Below are 23,503 nucleotides of genomic sequence, written 5' to 3'. Positions count from 1 at the left end.
AATTAAACACCAGTCATCCACTCTATCTACATTTTTAGTGAACACTGACTTCTTTTTAGAGTCTGTATTGAAGGTTCATGCTCATTTACACTGATTAAATGGAAAAAAGTGGCTGAGGACTGCAGGTTATCAATGATTTAACCCTCTTTTTATTATAAAAATCAGGGAACTTGGTTTGTGCAAGTGAATTGCCATTGGGTTCCATGCAATTCACCAAACATCAACGCAGAAAAACATGAAATAATCATGTAAAAACAACAACAGAAAAACTCTATTGTAGGTTTACAAAGACTAAAATATATATGATGCATAAAACTTGCAAGAAATGTCCTCTTTTCCTTTGTGTTATGGATAGATTTGACACATATTTTTCTTTTTTTTTTATTCAAAATGAACTGCACAGTGAAACTCAAACAGATGAAGAAACAGTGAATTATCTCTTTGGATAATTCAGAAGACAAGTCTTCAATTTCAAGTACTTTGGGTTTCATAAGCTGTCATGTGATTCATTTTTTATGTTTTGCAAGCTACAATAAAAGGTTTTCAGTTTTTTTTTTTTTTTTACCAGACTCATTTTCAAAGCGTTGATTTGACCTCTAACATAATTGATTTAAGCTAAATGTGTAGTCTTTCCAAAGCAAATTTGTGTTTAAACCACAGTACATGCACGTTCATGACCCTAAATGAGAAAGTCACAAAAATACAAGAAGCAACAAATAGTTCAACCAGCATCTCAAGCAGCTTAAAAATCAAATGCGGGTCAAACGGACCTGAATGCACAATTTCCAGTCGCACAGAGTGAATAAACACAGCTGGTGGATCGTAAAAATGGACCTTCTCAATGCGCCGAGCAATGCAAACAAACAGCTTTAGCAGCCCGTCCCGAGTGAACGAACACTGCAGAGGGAAACCATCAGACCAACTGTTTTCTGATGCTTCTTTTAGACTTCAGACCTGTTAGCGGTCATGCCCTGGGTTTGACCTGCACCACACACTCTTAAAACACACTTCTGGAGGATGAAGACCTTAAGATCTGTAGTATAGATGGTAAATCTGGATGAAACGGTCCTGAAGATAAAGCTGAAGAAATTAATACTTGTTTTCATCAAGGACACGTTCAGTTTATAATATCGCAAATAAAATTCAAGAAAAAAAATTAAAAGCCAAAAAATCCAATCATGTTTTTCTGCAAAAATATGTTGTCAACATTGATAATAAATCAGAAATGGTCTTGAGCATCAAATCAGCATATTAGAGTGATTTCTGAAGATCATGTGACACTGAAGACTGCAGTAATGATGCTAAAAAACTTCAGCATTGACCTTTACATTTTACAATATATTAAAAAAGGAAATGGTTATTAAAATTCCTAATAATATTTCAAAATAATACTGTTTTTAAAGTGTTTTCCCCTCAAATAAATGCAATCTTTCTAAGCAGAAGAGACTTCCAAAACAATACAAATCTTTGAAACCCCAAACTTTTAAACGTTAGTATTGTATATTTCACTTATCACTTATAAAGCTGCTATTCGTTAACCATCCTTGTTCAAAGCCAAACGCTATGCAAGCATGTGAACGTAAAATGTATCAGATTTATCTCTTTTGGAGATTGTGATGAGTGATGATTATTAATTGACAGTGAAAAACATGTCATTTTTCCACTGTGCAAGTGCTACAATATCAGAGAAGAAAATGAAAACCAAACTATAGCAAAACATCTAAACATTCTGGCTTCCTTTTCCCAATAGGTTTAATAGTTTATACTGTACCTCTGCCCACCCAGCTTGTTTCAAAATACAACCAACAACTCCAAAGCCAAAGCGGCATGTGGTGTAAAACTCAGAAGACACTTGCATCTCTATACATGTGCCTCATAAATAACGACTCCGGCTGGTCATGCCATGAGCTCATGGAATCCCCAATCTGATTGGTTTAGGAGTCTCAAGGGGACAATACTAAAGGCTTGCACACTTGCAGAGGTAAATACCTCATGATGGGAAGAATTAGACACATTTGAAATTCCACTGAGTAATGTAGAAAACTGTGGGCAAAACAGAGCTGTGAAACATCAAAGCGCTAGTCAAGGTATTCAATCAAACAACAGCTGTATAAACACATATCCTGAAAAAATGCTAACAGAGATATGCTAAAAGAGAATAGTGTAATTTAACACAGAATTAATAATGTTAATTATAAGTATACAATACTGTTCAAAAGTGTTTTGAAAGAGGTTTCTTATGCATTTATTTGAACAAAAACACAGTGAAAATATTATTATAGTTTTACATAAGTTTTCTATGAGAATATGTTTAAAATAGAACTCATTCCTGTGATGCAAAGCTGTATTTTCAGCATCATTCCTCCAGTCTTCAGTGTCACATGATCTTCAGAAATCATTCTGATATGATGATTTGCTGCTCAAGAAACATTTCTGATAATTATCAGTGTTTAAAACAGTTGTGCTTTCTCATATTTTTGTGGAAACCATCAGGATTTCAGGATTCTTTGATGAACTGAATGCTCAAAATAACAATTCATTTGAAATATATCTTTTGTCACATTATAAATGATTTTAATGTCACTTTTGATCAATGTCATGCTTCCTTGCTGAATATAAATCCAATAAATTTTACACATTTTTAAATGCTAGTGTAGAAACATGAAAAAGGCTTAAAAAATGTGTACAAAAAGTGTCTGAGTTTTTTGATTGAATTTCATTTTAGTGATGGTTTTTGACCAGAGAAACACATTTAGTTTTAGACTTCTTTTTAGACATCCAACTAGACTATAACATTCAGAGTTATGTATTTACCACACACCTTTATCTAAATCAACTTACAATGCATTCAAGGTTTACATTTTATCAGTTCATGCATTTCCTGGGCTTTTACTGTTTGAGCTAAAGGAACACATCTTAATTTCAGAATGAGTAAGGTTTGTTCTAATGACTAACCAATTGGTATGAGTGTGCAAAGTGTAAGTACTGTTATACAAAAATAAAGTCTTCACTTAGAAGCTGGAAATGTCATGGATATACAAGGTGCACAGTGGGACTGATGGAAAAAACTACTGCACAAGAGGCAATTTCCTTTCAGTTTATGTCCAGTATATCACTCCACACTGACACAACACTTTTCCAACACACAAGCCGTCGAACATCCTTTTCGAGGATGCATAGGAACATTTTATGGTAGGATTTGAGACTGAGCTAGATGGACATCAGATGCCAAAGCTAAAGCATGAAGCCATGAAGACATACAGTAACTCAACTCCTCTAGAGTGGAAACGTATGAGCCGATGAAGTGGAATATGTAAAAGGCTTTAAAATCGGGACAGTCAGCATCCTGGTGTTATAGTTGGCAGTGGGATGAGAAGTGTAAGAAGAGACTGTGTCATGTTTCATGTTTGTGGTGAGCAGATCTGATGGATGTTGATGGAAATGTGATGGATGAATGTGTGTGGAAGGGATGGTGTATGATGAATACGGATGGATTGCAAGGGAAGAGGAAGCGGTCGAGACCTATAGGAAACACGGATGTGTACACAAACACACACAAGGCCTCGCTGCTTGGAGTCGTCAGATATGCTTACATGAACTGCAGACATCCTTGAAAAAGAGACATAAATGATTTGAACATATGTAACCACAAACCAAAAGAACAGAAACTATGACTATTTAATTTCTGATTTTGAATTTTGGAACAGAATCATTTGCTCTGAGAGCTGCAGGTATGACACAAACTTTGTTATTATTAACAACGTAATAATAAACAACATGACCTAAAATATTTTCAAATACGGAGCTATTATTACATTTATGATTATTTGACTATTCGGGCTAAAATTAGCTAATAAAACTCAAAGTTATTCCCGGGGTCAAGAAAATGCATAAATAATATTTCATTTAAAAATTTAAAAAAGTGCAAAGCAAAGCAATGCCATAATATAATATAATATAATATAATATAATATAATATAATATAATATAATATAATATAATATAATATAATATAATATAATATAATATAATATAATATAATATAATGTTGTTATGGAGTAACTTTATCAATAAGAAAGAGTTCCAGGGATTTACTTTAATTTTTCTTTGGACAGAATGACTAATTAAACAGACTCCGATGTCATTTAATGGTCGGTAAATGGATAAAATACTGAAAATGTATATTTAAGTGTTTTATTGTGATTGTTTACATTTTAAAAGTATATATAAATAGGGCTGCATGACTATTGCAATTATTTCGTCACATAAAGCAATCTGCTATAAACCTAGGACACAAATTCCTATTAAACTTGCAGCACATTCAGAGATAATCTAATCTCTGCATGATAATCCTCGTAAAAGCCTTCATTTTTCTTCTGCAATTTTTTTAACTTGTGTTTTCGAGCTTAAATATAACTGGAACATTTGTGAGATTCACCCACATTCTTCGACTGTGTCCAAATATCAGGATATTAGAAGCAATTGAGAATGACTTGTAAAAATGTGCATGCGTTTTTATTTAACGGACTAGAACAAATGGTTTATGTCATTACATGCCTCACAGATGCCTGTTCCCACCGTAATCATTAATGTTTAACACAGAGAAGAACTGACACGAGGAATCCTGGAAATAAAGGCCATATTCCACTATAGCACATGAAAGCGGACACACCAGCGAGACGATCAATGGAAACACTGTCAGATGGATTAACAGCCAGTGTAACATCTCCATGCCACAAACCAGGCTTCTATAATCAAGCTAGGACCCTCTGTCAATTAAAAAGCCAAAGCGCTTTCATATACAAGATTATCTTTCTGCTCATAAACCAGGCTTGTGCAGAATTCAGAGCTGAAGAATTAGTTCCAGCACATTGTGGATTTCAAATGAACTGGTTACAACATCCAGGATCGGACTGAAATTTGAATTAGAATGACAGGAAGTGGAATCTTTACATGTGGGCTTCAAAAAAAATTAACTGAAAGTTTTGGAAAAAGAAAGAAAGAATGAAAGAAAGAAAGAAAGAAAGAAAGAAAGAAAGAAAGAGAAAACAACTTTTTTTCTCACAATTCTGGTTTGCGAATTCTGCCAAAGAATAAAAAAAAAAGGTAATTGCGACTTTTTCTCTCAAATCTGACTTTTTCTTGTTTAGATTTATTTCTGAACACAATTTCGAGTTTTCATCTGGAAGATGAAATAATTGTGAGATATAAACTCAGAATGACTTTTTAATTTTTTTTATTCTGTTGTAAACAGGTTCACATTGGAAGGATCCTTCAAATAATCAAACAAACGTTTTAATGAAAAATCACTGGACAAATGAAAAGAAACTGTGAAAGTCCTGCTCTGCTGTCACACTTTTTCGGGTTTAATCACTGTTTTGTCACACTTTAAGAGAATTTGGTGTTTCCCATACACTGCAGTAAAGGGCAGGCGTTAAATGTGTGGAAAGGCTATCCATATCCCTGGTTGTAGCCAAAGTCCCATTTGAGTCGTTTATTTGGAGGCCAATTTATTTAGAAAGTGGGACATATTACATCATATTGTGCGTTGTACTTTCTCCCATTCATAGTAAAATTAGTGCATGCAAAGTCTCTGTTGCAATCCTACATTCAAGTATTGCATATTGCATACTGCGCTACCATCAAAAGTGACTTTGCAGATCGCTAAGCTGTCCGCCAGGATATCACTGGCGCTTATGGGGTTAAGCGTTCACTGATCGAAGCCAAAGATGAATCAACCACAATCGTGGGACCATCTGTATCTGTGATTTCCTTGCACACAAAAATAAATAAATAAAACTAATGTCCACAGTACTCTGACCTTCCCATCAATGAAGCCTGTAATGCAGCGAACAGTTTCTTCTGGTAAGAGTCAGAGCTCATCTAAATCACGGGTTTGGAAAACGATCTTGCTAGCGGTAGTTCTGGGCTTTAGGGTGTTGAAAGCGGATATATAGCATGTTTCAGGTGGTTTCAGCATGCGTAACATCGAATATTAGCCAGTATTTTCTGAATCTGCGATTCAAATCAGTTTTCTCAGTGCCAGCTGCTGAGAAGCTCTTGACAGGCTAATCCTCCCGGAGAACACTGGATTATCTTTCTTCAGCGTTTGACATTACATTTTAAATAATGGTGGGGATTGAAATCACCCGTTTGAAACAAAGGCACTGAAAAAGCTCCTGTTGTGGGATGTAAAACGCCATAATGAAGTGACTGAGAGGGAAAATGTGTGCAGGACCTTGCAAAAGCATCAGAGGTCTCTGGCTGAGAGAGCAAGTGTAAGGAAAGATATATTGGTTGCTGGTAACTAGGGGATGAAACAAGCACTACTGGTCCCTGGACATCAATTAGACCTGGGCTACTTTCAATATAGCAGAGTCAAATCACAGAGCCATAAACGTTTTTTTGCATCATTCATGTAGCACACATGGTGTGTGACGAGTTACAAGCCAGTTTAATACGTGCCATTAGTGTTTAAATCACTAATCGTAACACTGAGTTCAAACCAGACACGATACTGAGCTAAAAAGCTAAAGTAGGGCACTCAAACTAGAATTAAAATTTATTTAAACCTAAAGAGTAATATATCATAAACCTATATTTTATATTTAATTAATTGCATGTGATAAATCTGATGTAAAGTGAGATTCCGTCCTTAACTGCTGCAACCATGACAAGAACATTCATGTTGTTTTATTGGTCTTCAGTCTTCTGATTTGGTATTTTCAGGCCACTGTCCATGAGGCATTGATCAAACTGAGGAATGAGGGTGAGTAAATGATAACAAATTAAATTTTTTGGGGTGGAATTTCCCTTCGAGTGTGGACAGATTAATTACTTTTCCATGAAAACTGATTCATCAAATCTGGCGAGATCATAGTGCAAGAATGAGCAGCAACATCAGAGATGCTAATAAGATTTTGCTGTGTGACATCATCATTATCTTCATCTACTGTACTGTATACAATCAAGGCCTTGAGATTTTGAACAACCATTTTTTTATGTTTTTCCATTGACATTATATCAGATACGTTCATATGTCTTATGCCGTAAATAAATGAAAACCTCCCATCCACGTCACCTTGATCAACGCCAAACCTCCGGCGCCACGGAGCTTCTGGATGGCTGTGGAACGGCTTTTAAAAGGACAAAGTGTCTCTGATGGCCCCCACAGGGCCATAAAACTGCCTGAAGAGTTGATCTTGGCATCATCTACAGCCAACACAGAGGTAAGTCTGACTGAACTAAACCTGCAGCTAAAAATCATTAACAGAATAGCAAAAACACTGAGTTTAAAACACATTAGGGATCAGACCAATGGATCCAAAATGATTCAAATCTAGTGAGCAGAGCATTGTTTCAAAAACATAGGCAGTGTTACATAAAATACATCTTTTGGCTAAAATTTAAATGCAATAACATATTGAACCCCAATTGCAAGTTTTTATCCGAGACATACTCAAAATACAACTTTTTTCATGCAACTCCAAGTTTATTTCACAATTCTGAAAAATAAAAAAGATTAAATTGTAAGGGCCAAAAAAAAAAAAAAAAAAGAAAAGATAATTTTAACTTGTTTTATGCAGTGGGAGAACCAAGCTTCCATAATAGCAATCAATTAGAAAACTCATTAAAATAGCATCATATTAATATCATACAAGTTATCTAACAACATCAAACAATATGAAAATAAAAGCAGATAGAGTGAGAGACGCGGTATGTGCAGCGCTGCGCTATAAAACCCATTCATCTCAATGGCTTGCGCCGCACAAAGTACGTTTTGTTGCTGCGTCGACCAAAGCGCAAGCGCAGCGGTGCGCATCTTTTGCGTGCTTGAGCGCACGCCGCAGTCAAAGTTCAAAATAGTTCAACTTTTGCCGCTGCGCTCTGTGATGATTACCAGCGCGACCAATAGAATCGGGGAAAGACCTATACTTGTCGGCTGATCGAAAACAAGCACGGAAATTAAAATGGATGAACGGCTAGTACGGTGTATGTGTCAGAATTTGTATGAGTCAGAGTTGTACGATACAAGTTTGAAGTCGTACCCACAGCCTCTTCTTCCTTGCTTCTCTCTTAATTCTCATCAGCAGGACTAGCGATATCGCTCGCTTCTTACAACGGGACAGATAACATGTTTGCTGCTGACCGAAAGGAGGAACAACAGACTATGAAAGAGCTTAACTTAATATGGCGTACTGGCGTTACATTTTAAAATACTATACAAAATAATTAATCAGAATACTTACTCCTGCTCACTCACGACAAAGAACTCCCCGCTCAAGCTCGCCGTCTCTGCAAGATTAACGATGGCAGTTTGCACGCACAGCTACTAGAAGATTTACATCTGTCAGACAGGTTGCTGACGTCGTCAAGCTTAGTTTGAGTCTGCGCGTCAGAAACGGAAGTGCTAAAAAACGCCAAAAATGGGCTTCACTTGTCTCAATTGAGTTCCAATGAGGTTGCTGTGTCCATTTCTTTTACTGTCTATGCGCATACCGCGTCCTGTGTGAGCGGCCCAACGTAAAGACGGTCGTCTGGAGGTCTCGCAGCACAGTAGACGAGTTATGAGTTATGAAAAGGACCATTGCAAGCTGAGAGCGACCGGCTTTTGTGGTGGAAATTGGCAGTAATACCCCCACCTACACAGCTGTACCTGAGTGTCTCTGGGACATCAGTGCGGTTGGAGCGTGTCTTCTCAACAGCTGGACATATAGTGAATAAAAAATGCTCTGCTCTGGACCCCGATAATGTTGATCGACTTGTTTTCCTGTCCAATAAATGTGTCGGTTACATTCAATAAAAAAAACACACATGGCCTGTTCTCAAGTCCTTTTAAAGTTTCATTTTTTGAACAGTTTTTTTAAATGGATTGAATCATTATAAAAAATAATCTTTTTGAATTGCCTAAATCATAAATGCAGCCGGGTTGAAGCCTGCAGTGATGTTTTTCTTTTGTTATGGCAGCCGTCCCCTCTGCATATATATTTTTTCGAGAATGTTGCACTCCTGTTGCCGTTTGTTATTCTTCACAAAACTTCATGCCAATAAATAATAAATATTGCTGACTTGAGCGTTTCCAGCGCTCTCTTTACGTTCGTCCGTTATTTGACGTTGAAAAAGGAAACCTTATTTTTTATTTTCTTTTTTTAGACATGGAAAATCGATTTTACAATCGATTCAATGAACACTTATGTCTTAAAAATCAAAAATGATTTTTTCACAAAAGTGACAGCACTAGCTCTGAGCGCGCCTGTCTCTGGCCGCCCCCCCCCCCCCCGCCCCCCTGTTCCAATGTCTATGCACACTGTCAGAGACAGCGAATAAATTAGAAAGAAAGAAATGAGTGTTGGAGGTAATGCGTTCGGTGGCAGTGCAGAATCTGACTTGGTGCCAAAACATAAATCATCTTCCATAATTTGGAAGTATTTTGGATTCAGAAAAGACGATGTAAACCAGAGTGACGTGTTGTGCAGGTCGTGCTTAGCAAAAGAACACGTAGTCATATCGTATCGATATCGAGATATCTGGCATGAAAATCGAGATATGAAATTTTGTCCATATTGTTCAGACCTAATGTATTATATATATATAGTCATATCGTATCGATATCGAGATATCTGGCATGAAAATCGAGATATGAAATTTTGTCCATATTGTTCAGACCTAATGTATTATATATATATATATATATATATATATATATATATATATATATATATATATATATATATATATATATATATATATATATATATAAATTACAGAATAAATTACATTTTTTATATTTTAAAGAAGAAAAGTTATTTTAAATCGTAATAATGTTTCACAATATTACTGGTTTGACTGTATTTTTTTATTTTTTTTTACCAAACAAATAAAACTTTAGTAAGCATTAGAGATTTTCCAAAAAACATTAAAAACTTCTTTCCATCCCATAACTTTGAAATGTAGTTTAAAATGAGTGTTTTTGTTGTTGTTGTTGTTTTTGCTTTCAGTCCTTCACAACTTTGATTTCAATGTTTTCTGCCATCTACACTTATTGAAAACCATACAGCAGACAGCAGAATGAGAGAAGTGTTATGCTTGGATTTCACTTTTCTCCACAAAGTTAGATTTTAAAGAGTAACTTTCCATTTTAAATGACAGACGCTTATGTTAAAAACCATCACTTTCAAAATCAGCAGAAAAAAAAAATATTACAGGACTAAGTGGGTAAAGTGCTGAAAATGTAATTATGGTGATGTATGAGCAACACATTTGTATATTTCAGACATTTTGATTAAGGTCTGTGATGAGTCTGGCTTTATTTCGCTGTACTGTGGGGACAAAACCATTCCCAGAAGTGAGCCGAATTGGACCGAACCATTTCTTGAGGACGGTCTCTGATTCATTAAATAAAGCGTGTTCACTCTAGATCTGCCAACCATGTGATTATATCGTCTGCCCTGCCTTATATACAAAGACATCTGAGAGGAATATTTTTCTACATGTGAAATATGACTGCAAATAGACATATGATTATGACATTTTTTCTGTATGTTTTTTATGCAGCTCATGCTATTTGTATCATATGGTGCAGGTTTGGATTTTGTCATTCAATGTGTGCAAGTGTGTTTCTTACCGCCCAGGTCTTGCTCAGTCTAAAGATGGGAGCGCTTTGCAATGCAGACACCACCGACACCATAGAATGAAGGTTATTCAGCTCTAGAAGTTTCTGCAGACATAGAAACAAGTGATGAATTGATATACAGTTCAGAAAACTTGATGCACAAACCAAGTGTGTTTGAAGCACAAGAGAGAGTCAACACTGCAAACAAAGAAAAAAAAAGATATATTCCTCAGTATTTCATCGGGTTTTCCAGAACTAATATCTAAAAATTCTAAAATCATCCTAAATCGCTTAAAAGAAACATTAAAGCTGCGGTAGGGAACTTTTGAAGCTCTAGCGGTTAATAAACAGAACTGCTTGCGTCTTGCGGAAGAACATTGTAGCCGGAACTACTTCTCTCTGTTTATGTCTATGAAGAATCACAAAGGTACTGGGTTACTCCGCCGCGGTGCCCCCGAAGCAATCTAAAATAGTCCGAATATAAACACTTATTATAGGTGCACCGCAGCTCTGATTGGTTGTTTTTTACCGGGAGTGATGGTATTCCTGCAAATGGCAATGGGACCACTGGGAGGAGCCAGAGGAGCTTGATTTTTTTTTTCACAGATTATCTGTCTCATATTCTACTGTCAGGACATAATGACAGGTTTAACAAATATGTAAAAAATAGATTTTTACAAAAGTTACCTACTGCAGCTTTAACTTCAGAAATAAAAGTACTTTTAAGAGGGCCGGTAGGCACGAGTCAGTTTGGGAGTTCGGAGCGGGTTCGCGAATCATTTGAATCAGTTCGGGACATGGCCGCGGGAAGTGGGGGTGCAGGGGGTGCTGCAGCACCCCCTAGTGACGAGAGGGAGATAAAAAAAATGTAGGCCTATTAAAATATTTTGCACAATTTATAAATTCCTTATGAATATTTTAGAAAATGATTTTGAAACACGTAGGCTATTAAGGTATATTTTGGATTTTAATTTAATATTTTGAGGCCTAATCAACACAGGTTCGGAAGTTACGTTGTCAACGTCAGGCAGGCAGGTTTGGTCGCCGAGTAACGAGGTTTCCCGCTCGTTCCATTCAGAATACATTCATCTTTATATAATACAGCGCACCTCGACATTTGGACACCTGTAACCAGGGCACCCTGCCTGCATGTAACTCAGGTAAGAGTATGGTGCTGCCGCGCTTGTAACATTTATTTTTTTGGCAACAAATGGGATCAGCTTTGACTAGCCAAGCAATTGTAAGTAGTACACTATAGTATTTGTGTAAGGTGGTGGGGATAGAGATGGAGAGTATTATTTCGTTCGTGTGTTCTTTGCGTAATGGTTGTGGAGAACTGTTAAATAACGTTTAAATAGTCAGAGATTATTTCCTTGTGGTTTGTGTAAAAAGGTTGGAGATGGAGACAGAAAGCTTTATACTGTGCGTGTGTTCTTTGCGTAATGGATGTGGAGAACTGTTCAATAAACAAATTGCTTAAATAGTCAGTGATTATTTCCTTGTGGTGTGCGTAAAAAAGATTTTGGAGTTAGAGTCGCGTGTGACAAACGTGACATAAACGTGCAGTGACTCAAGCCAGCTGACCAAATCGATTGGATTGTTTTAGCGTTATTGTGAAGTTTGATTAATATTATATTTTGTTGTAATATTATTTGTTGTATCTAAATATGTTGCATGTATGTATAGGCTATCTGAAATTGTAATGAAAGTTATTATTTCGTTTTCTTTCGATTATTAAACTATTATTTCTGATTCTGCTTCTGCTTCAGATTAATAGCGCATTGCGCATATCTGAGAACTGATGTCTGTGTGTTTCAGACCCTGGCTGGCTGTGCACTGAAGTGTATATGACAATAAAGTAGTAAATCTCAATGTATTTATTTTTAAATGTATTTTAAATAGGCCTATAGGCTCGTAGGTTTTTTGTCAAAAAAAAAAAAAATTCACAGCACCCCCTGTTCAAAATTACTTCCCGCGGCCCTGGTTCGGGAGTTTGTAGCGGATTTGCGAATCATTTGAGTCAATTCGGGAGTTCAAAGCGGGTTCGCGAATCATTTGAGTCATTTCTGGTGTTCAAAGCGGGTTCGCGAATCATTTGAGTCATTTTGTGGATCGTGAATCATTTGAATCAGTTCGGGAGTTCGGAGTGGGATCGCGAATCATTTGATTCAGTTTGGGGAATGCGAATCATTTGAATCAGTTCGGGAGTTCGTAGTGGGTTCGCGAATCATTTGAGTCAGTTTGGGGATCGCGAATTATTTGAGTCAGTTCGGGAGTTCGGAGTGGGATCACGAATCATTTGATTCAGTTTGTGGAACGCGAATCATTTGAATCAGTTCGGGAATTCGTAGTGGGATCGCGAATCATTTGAGTCAGTTTGGGGATCGTGAATCATTTGAATCAGTTCGGGAGTTCGGAGTGGGATCGCGAATCATGTGATTCAGTTTGGGGAACGCGAATCATTTCAATCAGTTCGGGAGTTCGTAGCTGGTTCGCGAATCATTTGAGTCAGTTTGGAAGTTTGAATGCAGTAATTCAGTAGCTCTTTCTAAGGGTATTTTTTCAAAATACTTTTGCACATTTTATTTATGTTCAGTAGTTCTTTCTAGCTCAAGCAAATAGACAAACTAATAAAACGATTTATTATTAAGGTTGCCTGTTGACTGCTGTATATAAAACCCCCTCAATATAGCTGTTGTTACCTCAGGGGATGAGGCGAATCATCATCAAAAAATAAATAAATAAATAACAGAAAATATATATTTTTTGGCTATAATAGAGTACCAGCACCTCTTTTGGGCCACTTAAAACACTGACGAGGCCTATGATCACTCTGTTCAATTGTAAGAAAACAAGCTGAGAAAAAGACTGAATCCAATATTATTATAATATTATATCATAACAAGAATTTTAAAAGTGATTTTTTTTTTTTTTTTTGTAGGCCGGTCATTTTTGACCATGCAGAACTCAAGTGTAACATGGTGGTGAAAAAAATCCCAAACAAGTACAACAATTAGAAAATAAGTTTTTTTTTTTTTTGTCTTGTCTTGTCTTACGCAAAAACTTGCTTTATTTTGATTAAAATTAAGACAAAAAAATAGTAATAAAAATATATATATCTAACGCCATCGACAACAGTATCTTGACTTAAGAATATTTAGATACTTGTAATGACGAACAAGACAAAATACAGAAGAAAATAATTGTTTGCATTGAAAAAGTACATTTATTTGGCAATCGCTCCCATTTTACTGGTTGCACTTTATCATGTTTTGCTATTAAGCGTAGGTAATGAAAAGTTCTCACTTCAGAAATGGTTGGGTTTCAATTTGTGAAAACACAGAGAATGCACTTCTAATGAAGCAGACATGTACTGTTGTCTGTTTGTTAGGTTAGATGATGTCACACTCAAAACTCCCATCACTGCTCTCTGATTGGACGCCATCCAAGACAGTGACCTTCAGTGAGATACAGACCTGCTTTCATCATTACTCCTACAATGAAGACCCAACAAACTCTAGAATGATGGAGAACTGATTTGTGCTCACTTCAGCAAATTTGGCATGCCAGGATCCACTCCATGAGCCATGACACATGATGACTACAATCTGAGGGGTTTTTTTTTTCAGCTTTTGTTCTGTCAGTAAATGTTCCTCTGAGATTTAGTCATGAGATTTCTGAAGGATAATATTCCAGCCGCTTCACTGACGTGGCTTGTTTTGATGTCTTTATCCAGATGAAGGGTGGGCAAACATTTGACGGAGTAATTATCAAATTCAAGATGAAAAACAAAACCAAACTCTTCGTACTGGGTGTTCAATTGCATTAAAAGTGAAGTGTGCAATTGCTGTGCCATTGCAGATTTCTAAAAATAATAACAAAGTTTCAGTATCAACAAATACATCTGTGATAAAACATTTTGAGAAAATTACAAATGCAACTTATAAATGAATAGTTCATCCAACAAATTACAACTTGCTGAATAAAAAATAAAGAAAAAAAATATCCCAAATTTAGATGGGTTTATTTCTTCATTAGAACAGATTTGGAGAAATGTAGTTTTGCATCACTTGCTCAGCAATGGATGCTCTGATGTGAATGGGTGCCGTCAGAATGAGAGTCCAAACAGCTGATAAAAACATCACGATAAACTCCAAGTGATCCACACCAATCCAGTCAATCTAGAGAAGCCAAAAGCTGCATGTTTGTAAGAAACATATAAACCATTACGATATTTGAACTTAAAACCATCACTTCAGGCTAAAATACGAGTCCATAACCATGAATTCCTCAAGTGGAAAAGTCAATTTCCTGTTGGTCTCTAACATAAAAATCCACCCATATATTTGTTTAGAGTTGTTTTGGCTTGTGAACATTGCGTGATTGGTGCAGATTTCTCTCCTTATTCAGACCAGATGACCTTATCGCTGGAGGAAGCATTATTATGGATCGAGGACATTGTTATCAGCTGCTTAGACTCCAATTCTGACGGCACCCATTCACTGCAGAGGATCTGTTGGTGAGCAAGTGATGCAATGCTTCATTTCTCCAAATCTGTTCGGATTGAAAAACAAATTCATCATTTTCTTGGAATGCCTGAGGGTGAACTATTGCTTTAAACTGTTGTAGAAGAAAGTGAGATAACCTTTAATATTAATTTATACCAGCATTTAGTGCAACTGTTGCGGTCTTTAAATCAGCAAAAGCAGAAAGAACATTTCAAAGTACACCTAAATAGTGCCGGGTCATGTTTGAGGAGCTATGACCAGAAAGAGTATAAATATGAACAGTGAATAATATTTCTAAAACCGAGAACGTCTGCATATTGCAAAGAAAGTGCAAGGATCAAAATCAATAAGAGAAGCATATAAAATGATTTCCCAACCATACAGTTGCCAATGAATATGGACAAATTTATAACAAAAAATATGGGAAAAAAGTGTATTTATTAAAAACACACTCTATATATTGCAAATGTTAGCTTTGGCTTGAATTCATTAAGCACTTTGTGTAAACCAATGAAAATATGAAGGAAAACTGATGCATACTTATATAATAAAATGAAATAATAACACTTTGTTGATTATTTAGCGTGCAATATGACCTCATTTCAAAGCAGGAACATACTGTATTAAAATCCCTCTGTAGTAGTGCACACTAATGAGGTGAACCGTCAAAGTTAGACAAACTCACAAACATCCAGCTTTATTCTAGCACGATACGACTGGAGCGATTCAACATCATTAGTGTACGTTTCTACAGAATATCTAATCCAGACTCACTGTAAAAGCCCTGATTGTTCATTAGATACAATTTATAATGTGCTGCATACATAGACAGTATTTTAAGACAACATAGACGGTTCCAAAAATGTTGTCTTAAAAAATTCCTAGTTGTGGCAAAATTCTAAATTCTAAGGCAGCACTGCATGATGGGAAATGATCACACATTATTAAACCTACAGAACGATTCACTTGCAATATGCAGATTAGCGATCTATTATAACAGTAGTACTGATTTTTATTGATTAATCAGAATATGATATGAGCTGTTCATTAATGTACCTTTGCAATTTTGATGAAGTGGCTCAGGATCTCAGCACGGATCTTCAGGGTTTGAGCGATCAGGATTTCCCGTACCAACCAGAAGCTCACCTGAAGAGATGAGGGAAATGTTTATGTGCCAAAAAAACTCATTTTTAGTAAACATGGTTAAAATCAGTTACTGTAGCATGTCATGCATTTGTGGTGCGGGATTGCTCAAAAGTTTCCACTATGATGCTAACATGCATTTATTTGCATGACTTATATTTATAAATAAATAATAATCAATTCAGATCAAAAAATGATCAAAACCAAAATATGACAACCAGACTTAAAAAGAATGAGAGAGAAAAGCAGAGGTCAGCTGAGGTCAACTTTTCATCCGCGGTTTAAACTCATGACTCGACTGGAGTCAACCCATATCTTGTGGAAAACCCATTTCTGATAGTCAAAAACAAAAATGCTGGAAATAACGGAGATGGAGGAAAAGTGTTGTTATGTAACGAGTGAAAAATGAGTCCGTCGTTCTGATTATAATTGTACGGCAAACACAGAGCTCTGGGCGCACAGACTTCACTTGGCAGAGACTCAAAAGCAAGCAGATGCCAAACAACAATAAGAAAAAGAAAATAACTAAATTAGAAAGCAGATGAAGCCTGAGTGATTCTGACCGTAGTAAACAGTCTAAGATTTCGGCCTCAGGGAACCGTTACAACAGTCAGGTAACAAACCTCAGCTATTCCCTCAAAAGCAGCCTCGATTATATTTCACTCGAGGGGAATCAAACTCAAGAAACTATTTCATGTCTGACTAATAATTAGAAAGAAATTGGCACTCTTGGAAAAAGTGAGTCGTAAAAAATACTGCAAGTTGTAAATGAAACAAAGATTTTAGTAATTCCTTTAACGAGAAATTACTATTTGAGTCTTTACTACTTTACATTTTCTTGTTTAATTCAGTGTGTAACTTGTTGTTGAATTGACTAGCAATTCACAGTTATCTCTTTAGACACAATTTAAAAGATAAAATAATAAAAACTGTATAGACATCTAAGGTTAAATTTTAAAAGCCCACCTTCAAAGTCCAGAATCCTTAAGTGTACAAAATGTAGTAAAAATAAAAATAATCTTTTTTGCTGGTTTATCAATAATAATAATAATAATAATAATAAAAAAAAGGCTGAAACAGTCGATTTGTCCAAAACCAACAAATAACCGCAGACCTCTCCAAGGAACAGTAAATATATCAGCAAACTAGGAATATATGGACTGAAGCGTCCAAGCAAAAGATGTCTTTTCCATCGACCCTCAGGAAATCAAAGCTTCCACAACACGATGGAGAAAAAGGGCACCATACATTTGGCCCCTGACTTCCATCCTTAAAAGAAGACATTAAACTGATCAAGCACACAAAGCTTTAGAATTAAAATCTAAGAATATTTCATAAATCCTGAGCTGCCTTGAATGTCATGGATGTATTCACTGAGTGTTAAACTATGGGGGACTTCAGAAAGATGGCAGCATCATTATGTTGTTTTAACTCAGAGATTAGCAGGTCTAATAATAAAATCTATCGCAATCTTTGTCGCATTATATGCCAATAGTGGCAGCTCAAACATAGGCAAATAAAAACACTTTATATATATATATATGTGTGTGAGTGTGTGTTTCTTTTCCCCAAAGATGTCATGGCTGTAATTTCATTTTGGTTCTTAACAAACTTTTATTCTGCCATCTCGGATTTTAAGACCCTATATGGTTCAATTTCTGAGAAAAACGTTATGGTTCAATTCCAAAGAATAGAAAAAATAAAAATAGTGTGAGCCAGAAAAAAAAGCTTTTTGGCTTGTTCAATATCACCCCCTCAATAATGAATCATTTAAAAAACAATACCCTGTGCAAATCCTTACAAAATTGTCAAACTACTCCTCCTTCGTTTCATAAATGTTAACAGAAACTCTGGTGTCATCTTTATTAAGATAAACAGGCAACGTTTGAGTCATAGTCAATGAGTTATGATCTAAAGAAAACTAGCTTCAAAGATGTTGGCCAGAAAGTCAAGTTTTCCAGCAATTGTAGGGAACAGAGCAAGTATATCATAGTTTATATAGCAGCTGTGTTAGGTTAAAATATATGAATGTGCAATGATGTCATAGCCTATAGCTTATTATCAAATCATTTACACATTATAAGAGCTCTGGTTGGTTTAGAAACGGGGCACAGAGCTTACATTTCTTGGCTCGGAGATGATGGTTCTTTTTCCAAAGTGGTTGTAAAGTGGGCTTTACCACAGCTTAGAGCTGTGACCCCTTCACGAGAGAGGGTGAGCTCATCTGGTTCATTCCTACCCATAATGCCTTCAAAACGGCTCTGAAAGCTTCTGTTCCCAGTCTATAAATAATAAACCGGCAAACAGCGCTACAATGTTTTGAAGGCCGAAGTTTCTGCTCAGTTGCCATGATGATGGAGCACAGTGTTTCCATGTCCAGTTCCTGCTCACCTGATTTCACTAAAAATACAGAGCTGATTTATTACATGCATAAACTCTACGAGATATTTAGCAGAGCTCTTGAGTAGAGCTGTTTGACTTTTCCTGAAAAAAAACATGATTTTGATTTATGATTTAATTATACTCGTTTGCAAGCCTGCACAATACAGACGGAATTTTGTAATAATTTAACAATATGGGTATAATAATAATAATAATAATTATTATTATTGCTACTATGAAACATAAATATAAACATTACTTAATTTACCATAGAATTAAAAATCTAATATTTAAGAAAAATAATATAGTAATTTATCAAATAAAATTTAAATTTACATTCCTGTGCTAGTTTGCGGACCTGCAAAATTTGGCCAAAATGTTGTGATTATATATGAATACAGATTTAATAATAATAATAATAATTGTATTAGTATTAAATATTCAAAGAAATAACAAAAAACCTTTTTGTTGTTGTTACTACTAATACATAAAAATATAAAAAATGCTACAAAGTAAATACACATTACTATTGTTATATTTCACTGTAAAATAAAATGTAATATTTAATAAAAGTAATATAATAATTATTTTATTTTATATCAGGAACTGAGCCTCTGAGATGCTGAAAACACAGGTGAATCATTACCTGCTTGCATGGAAATGAACACATGCTTGACTCTGAAACGCAGCACATTTATTTAATTAAATACATTTTAATAATTCACATTAAACGTTTATTTCTGTGAACTCACACTAAGGTTTAATTTTTATTAATCATGCAGCCTTGCTTGAACACACACGCAAAACGCGTCACCCCGATGCCTCAAATGATGCAGATGAAGTGACCAGCCAATGTGTAACAATAGAGTTAGAGGTTTGTTTAAATCACTGTGTAACAAGAGCAATGTAATAGTGATGCTTGATTTCACATATACAATTATGCATATATAAATATATGAAACATTCAAAACTGCTCACTCTCTAAACACTACATGAAACAAGAGGCATTGTTTAAAGCAAACACACACTTGGGTGGCCAAGAAATGTGGCTCAAAGCCACTCCATCTTTCCGAAGGTCTGGAAGCCAGCTCATCATGTTCGGCTTAATGATGTCATAAAACCAACAACGCCGAGAGCCAAGACAGAAGGAACTGACACGCTAAGATCATTTCAAAGGGAAAATGTGCAGCGGGGAACCTGATACATTTATGTAACTTCCACACACTCCTGGCTCAGAAGCTAGAACAAATTGTCTCATTACACATGTGTTATAATTGTAAAAGTGGGTCATCTACTGTCTGCTTTATAGTACTTTCATGAAATCTTGAATATGAAAAATTAGGACAGTTAATCTGATTAGGTTTCGGATTTAAAGAGAAAGATTTAAAATCAAATGAACTTCAGGCTCAAACTTCATAAATAAGCAGAACTGGAAGCACTGCATAGAAACCGCAAGTTTAGTTGAGATTAATTTATGGCCAAATGTTTCAAATTTTCTTAAAACCAAACTTCCTTCTGGTTTTATAATGAATGGTTCCTTAAGCATTTCAATCCAACAGCATCACCACATTTGAATAACAAACAACATTTTAAATGTCAAAACTCATTCTGTGAACAAAACTGATTCACAAATCTTTCCTATGAGGCATGCGAGTGGAGACTGGAGAAAGAAGGCCCCATGCATTTGCACACAAAAAAAATAACTCCCTGGCAGAAATACTGTTTAAAAAAAATAATAATTTGTGGATAATTTTGACATGTCACCTCATACTATATGGAAAAACTTTGAATCATAGTGTTTTCATTTACAAGATACATTTCAACATGATGAATTAAAACAAATAATTGTTTAAAGGAATGCTTCACCAAAAAAATTAAATGAGTGTTTCTTCATCTCATTGCATCACTTGCTCACCAATGGATCCTCTGCAGTGAATGGGTGCCGTCAGAATGAGAGTCCAAAAAGCTGATTAAAACGTCACAATAATCCACAAGTAACCCACACCACTCCATTCCACCAGTTTACATCTGGTGAAGCGATAAACTTTGTGTTTGTAAGAAACAAATCAAAGTCGAGTCAACTCAAAGTCTGCTTTATTTAAATTCTTCCACATGTACAGCAGATACATACAGAGAAATGAAATAGCGTTACTCTCAGACCCTTGGTGCATACAGATAACACCTAACACTAACAGTAGACATAATCCAGATAAATACAGTTATATATATGTACAGTACAGACCAAAAGTTTGGAAACACCTCATTCAAAGAGTTTTCTTTATTTTCATGACTATGAAAATTGTAGAGTCACACTGAAGGCATCAAAACTATGAATTAACACATGTGGAATTATATATGGAATCATATACATAACAAAAAAGTGTGAAACAACTGAAAATATGTCATATTGTAGGTTCTTCTATAGCTTTGATTACTGCTTTGCACACTATTGGCATTCTCTTGATGAGCTTCAAGAGGTCGTCACCTGAAATGGTCTTCCAACAGTCTTGAAGGAGTTCCCCGAGAGATGTTTAGCACTTGTTGGCCCTTTTGCCTTCTGTCTGCGGTCCAGCTCACCCCTAAACCATCTGGATTGGGTTCAGGTCCGGTGACTGTGGTCAGGTCATCTGGAGCAGCACCCCATCACTCTCCTTCTTGGTCAAATAGCCCTTGATGCCTTCAGTGTGACTCGACAATTTTCAGAGTCATGAAAATAAAGAAAACTCTTTGAATGAGAAGGTGTGTCCAAACTTTTGGTCTGTACTGTATATATAGTACAGTTATATATCATACACACACTCACACACACACACACACACACACACACAAACAACCGAAACGATATACAAATAATGAATTTGTAAAAAAATAAAAGAAAGACAGAAAAGGTGGCATAAGGCACATGGCAGTTAAGAGTGCAAACCACTGATAAGCAAACTGTAGATACAGTATAATGTGCAAAAAGTGTAGTGCAAAAAGAGCTTATGAGTTTGTTAAAGTGATAAATAGCTAAAGAGCTCAGAGAACAGTCTTTAATTAAACAGTCAAAGATGTAGTTTGCAGTACAATGCTGGATGAGGTAGTGAGCAGTCTAATGCAGCACAAAGTGACTGGTGCAGGTCCATGTGTGTGTGTGTATTTGGTAGGGGGTGGGGTTGAAGGGGAGTGGAAGGGTCCTTTGGTAAAACCTTTTTTTTTTTTTTTACCTCAACCAGCATTGTACTGCAAACGCCTCGCTTCTGTAGTTTGTCTCATCTCTTTTGCTATGAGACCCACCACAGTCGTGTCATCCGCAAACTTAATAAAGAGGTTGGAGTTGTGTGACGGTGTGCAGTCATGGGTCAGCAGAGTGAAGAAGAGGGGGCTCAGCACACATCCTTGGGGCGCCCCAGTGTTCAGTGTGAATGTGTTGCTGCTGACCCGTACTGCCTGAGGTCAGAAAGTCTGTTGAGGGATGATTGTGTTGAACGCAGAACTGAAGTCTATGAACAGCATTCTGACGTATGAGTCCTTTTTGTCTATATGTGTGAGTGCTGAGTGGACGGTAGCTGCGATGGCATCATCAGTTGAGCATTGGACCGATATGCAAACTGGAATCGGTCCAGGGAGCGGGTGGGGGGTTGCAGACTTGATATGGTGCATGACTATCCGTTCAAAGCACTTCATGATAATAGGAGTAAGTGCAACTGGATGGTGATCACTGAAGCAGGATGGAGAGGGCTTCTTTGGGACTGGAATGATGGTGGTAGTCTTGAAACATGTGGGAACAACAGCCTGACTAAGTGAGATGTTGAAAATGTCTGAGAAGACTTCAGTGAGTTGTGCTGCACAGTCTCTCAGTACATGACCAGGGATGTGGTCAGGACCCGGTGGAGTCTTCTGTGCAGTGATGCTTCTGGCTAACCACCAATAAGACCACCATTAACACCATTTTATCTTCAAAACGTTCTGGCTAAAATACAAGTCCTCTATCCATAATGTTACTTTCTCCAATGAAAAATTAATCTGGTCTGAATCAGGAGAGAAATCTGCATAGTTCAAGCACTGTTTAAAAGCAAAACTGTGGGTGGATTTTGATGTGAGAGAACAACAGAGGATGGACTTTTTCCCTGGAGGAAGCGTTTTTATGGATTAAGGACTTTTAAAGAGAATCAACTTTTTAAAATTAAAACATCTTAAGATAGATTGGTTTCTTAAAAAACATGAAGCGTTTGGCAACTTAAGACATTAATTGATGGACTGGAGTGGTGTGGGTTACTTGTGGATTATTCTGATGTTATTATCAGCTGTCTGACTCTCATTCTGACGGCACCCATTCACTGAAGAGGATCCAGAGGTGAGCAAGTGATACAATGCTACATTTCTCCAAATCTGATGAAGAAACAAACTCATCTACATCTAGGATAGCCTGAGTGTATTTATTTAATTGTTTTTTGGGGGGGGTGAACTATTCCTTTAAGCGCAAAAACAACTCAGTCATGTTAATAATTTCTCACATGTATCTTGAGTCGAGATGGTAAATGATTTGTTGGAGTGATAATTTATTAAAACAGCATGTGCTCTATCTCAGCAACATACGAGATGTCAAGATGAATGTTAATGTAACAGCACAGCAATGCTTGGCCAACCACACATCTCTAGTTTTCCTTAAATTGGAGAAAAGAGTTGGAAAATTTGGAGCTTGAAGAGGAAAGGATGTCTGCCCATGTGAGAGCTGTTAACAGTATTTCCAGCACATATTAAGTCTTAAAGCTGTGAGCCATCAGGTTGATAATGGTTTTATGGCACAGTTCGCTGTCTGCTGGCACAATATCAACTACATCCCAGCCAAAATCACACTTTATATACATCACATCTG

At 36.3% G+C, this 23,503-nt stretch overlaps 1 protein-coding gene across 1 annotated transcript in view; it reads right to left on the bottom strand.

The window, feature by feature from the left end:
• The window catches only part of LOC113073341 (ras-specific guanine nucleotide-releasing factor RalGPS1-like), a 105,894-nt gene that overhangs the window by 58,873 nt on the left and 23,518 nt on the right, over nt 1–23,503 (bottom strand). The window contains exons 6-7 of the mRNA XM_026246268.1: nt 16,177–16,266; nt 10,625–10,717 (exon numbers count right to left, since the gene is read on the bottom strand). Coding sequence (XP_026102053.1) covers nt 10,625–10,717; nt 16,177–16,266 — 183 coding nt within the window. The remainder of the gene's footprint in view (nt 1–10,624; nt 10,718–16,176; nt 16,267–23,503) is intronic.

The sequence above is a fragment of the Carassius auratus genome, chromosome 5, assembly GCF_003368295.1.
Source record: "Carassius auratus strain Wakin chromosome 5, ASM336829v1, whole genome shotgun sequence".
NCBI classification, from domain to species: domain Eukaryota; kingdom Metazoa; phylum Chordata; class Actinopteri; order Cypriniformes; family Cyprinidae; genus Carassius; species Carassius auratus.
This window is presented reverse-complemented; position numbering and strand designations above follow the sequence as displayed.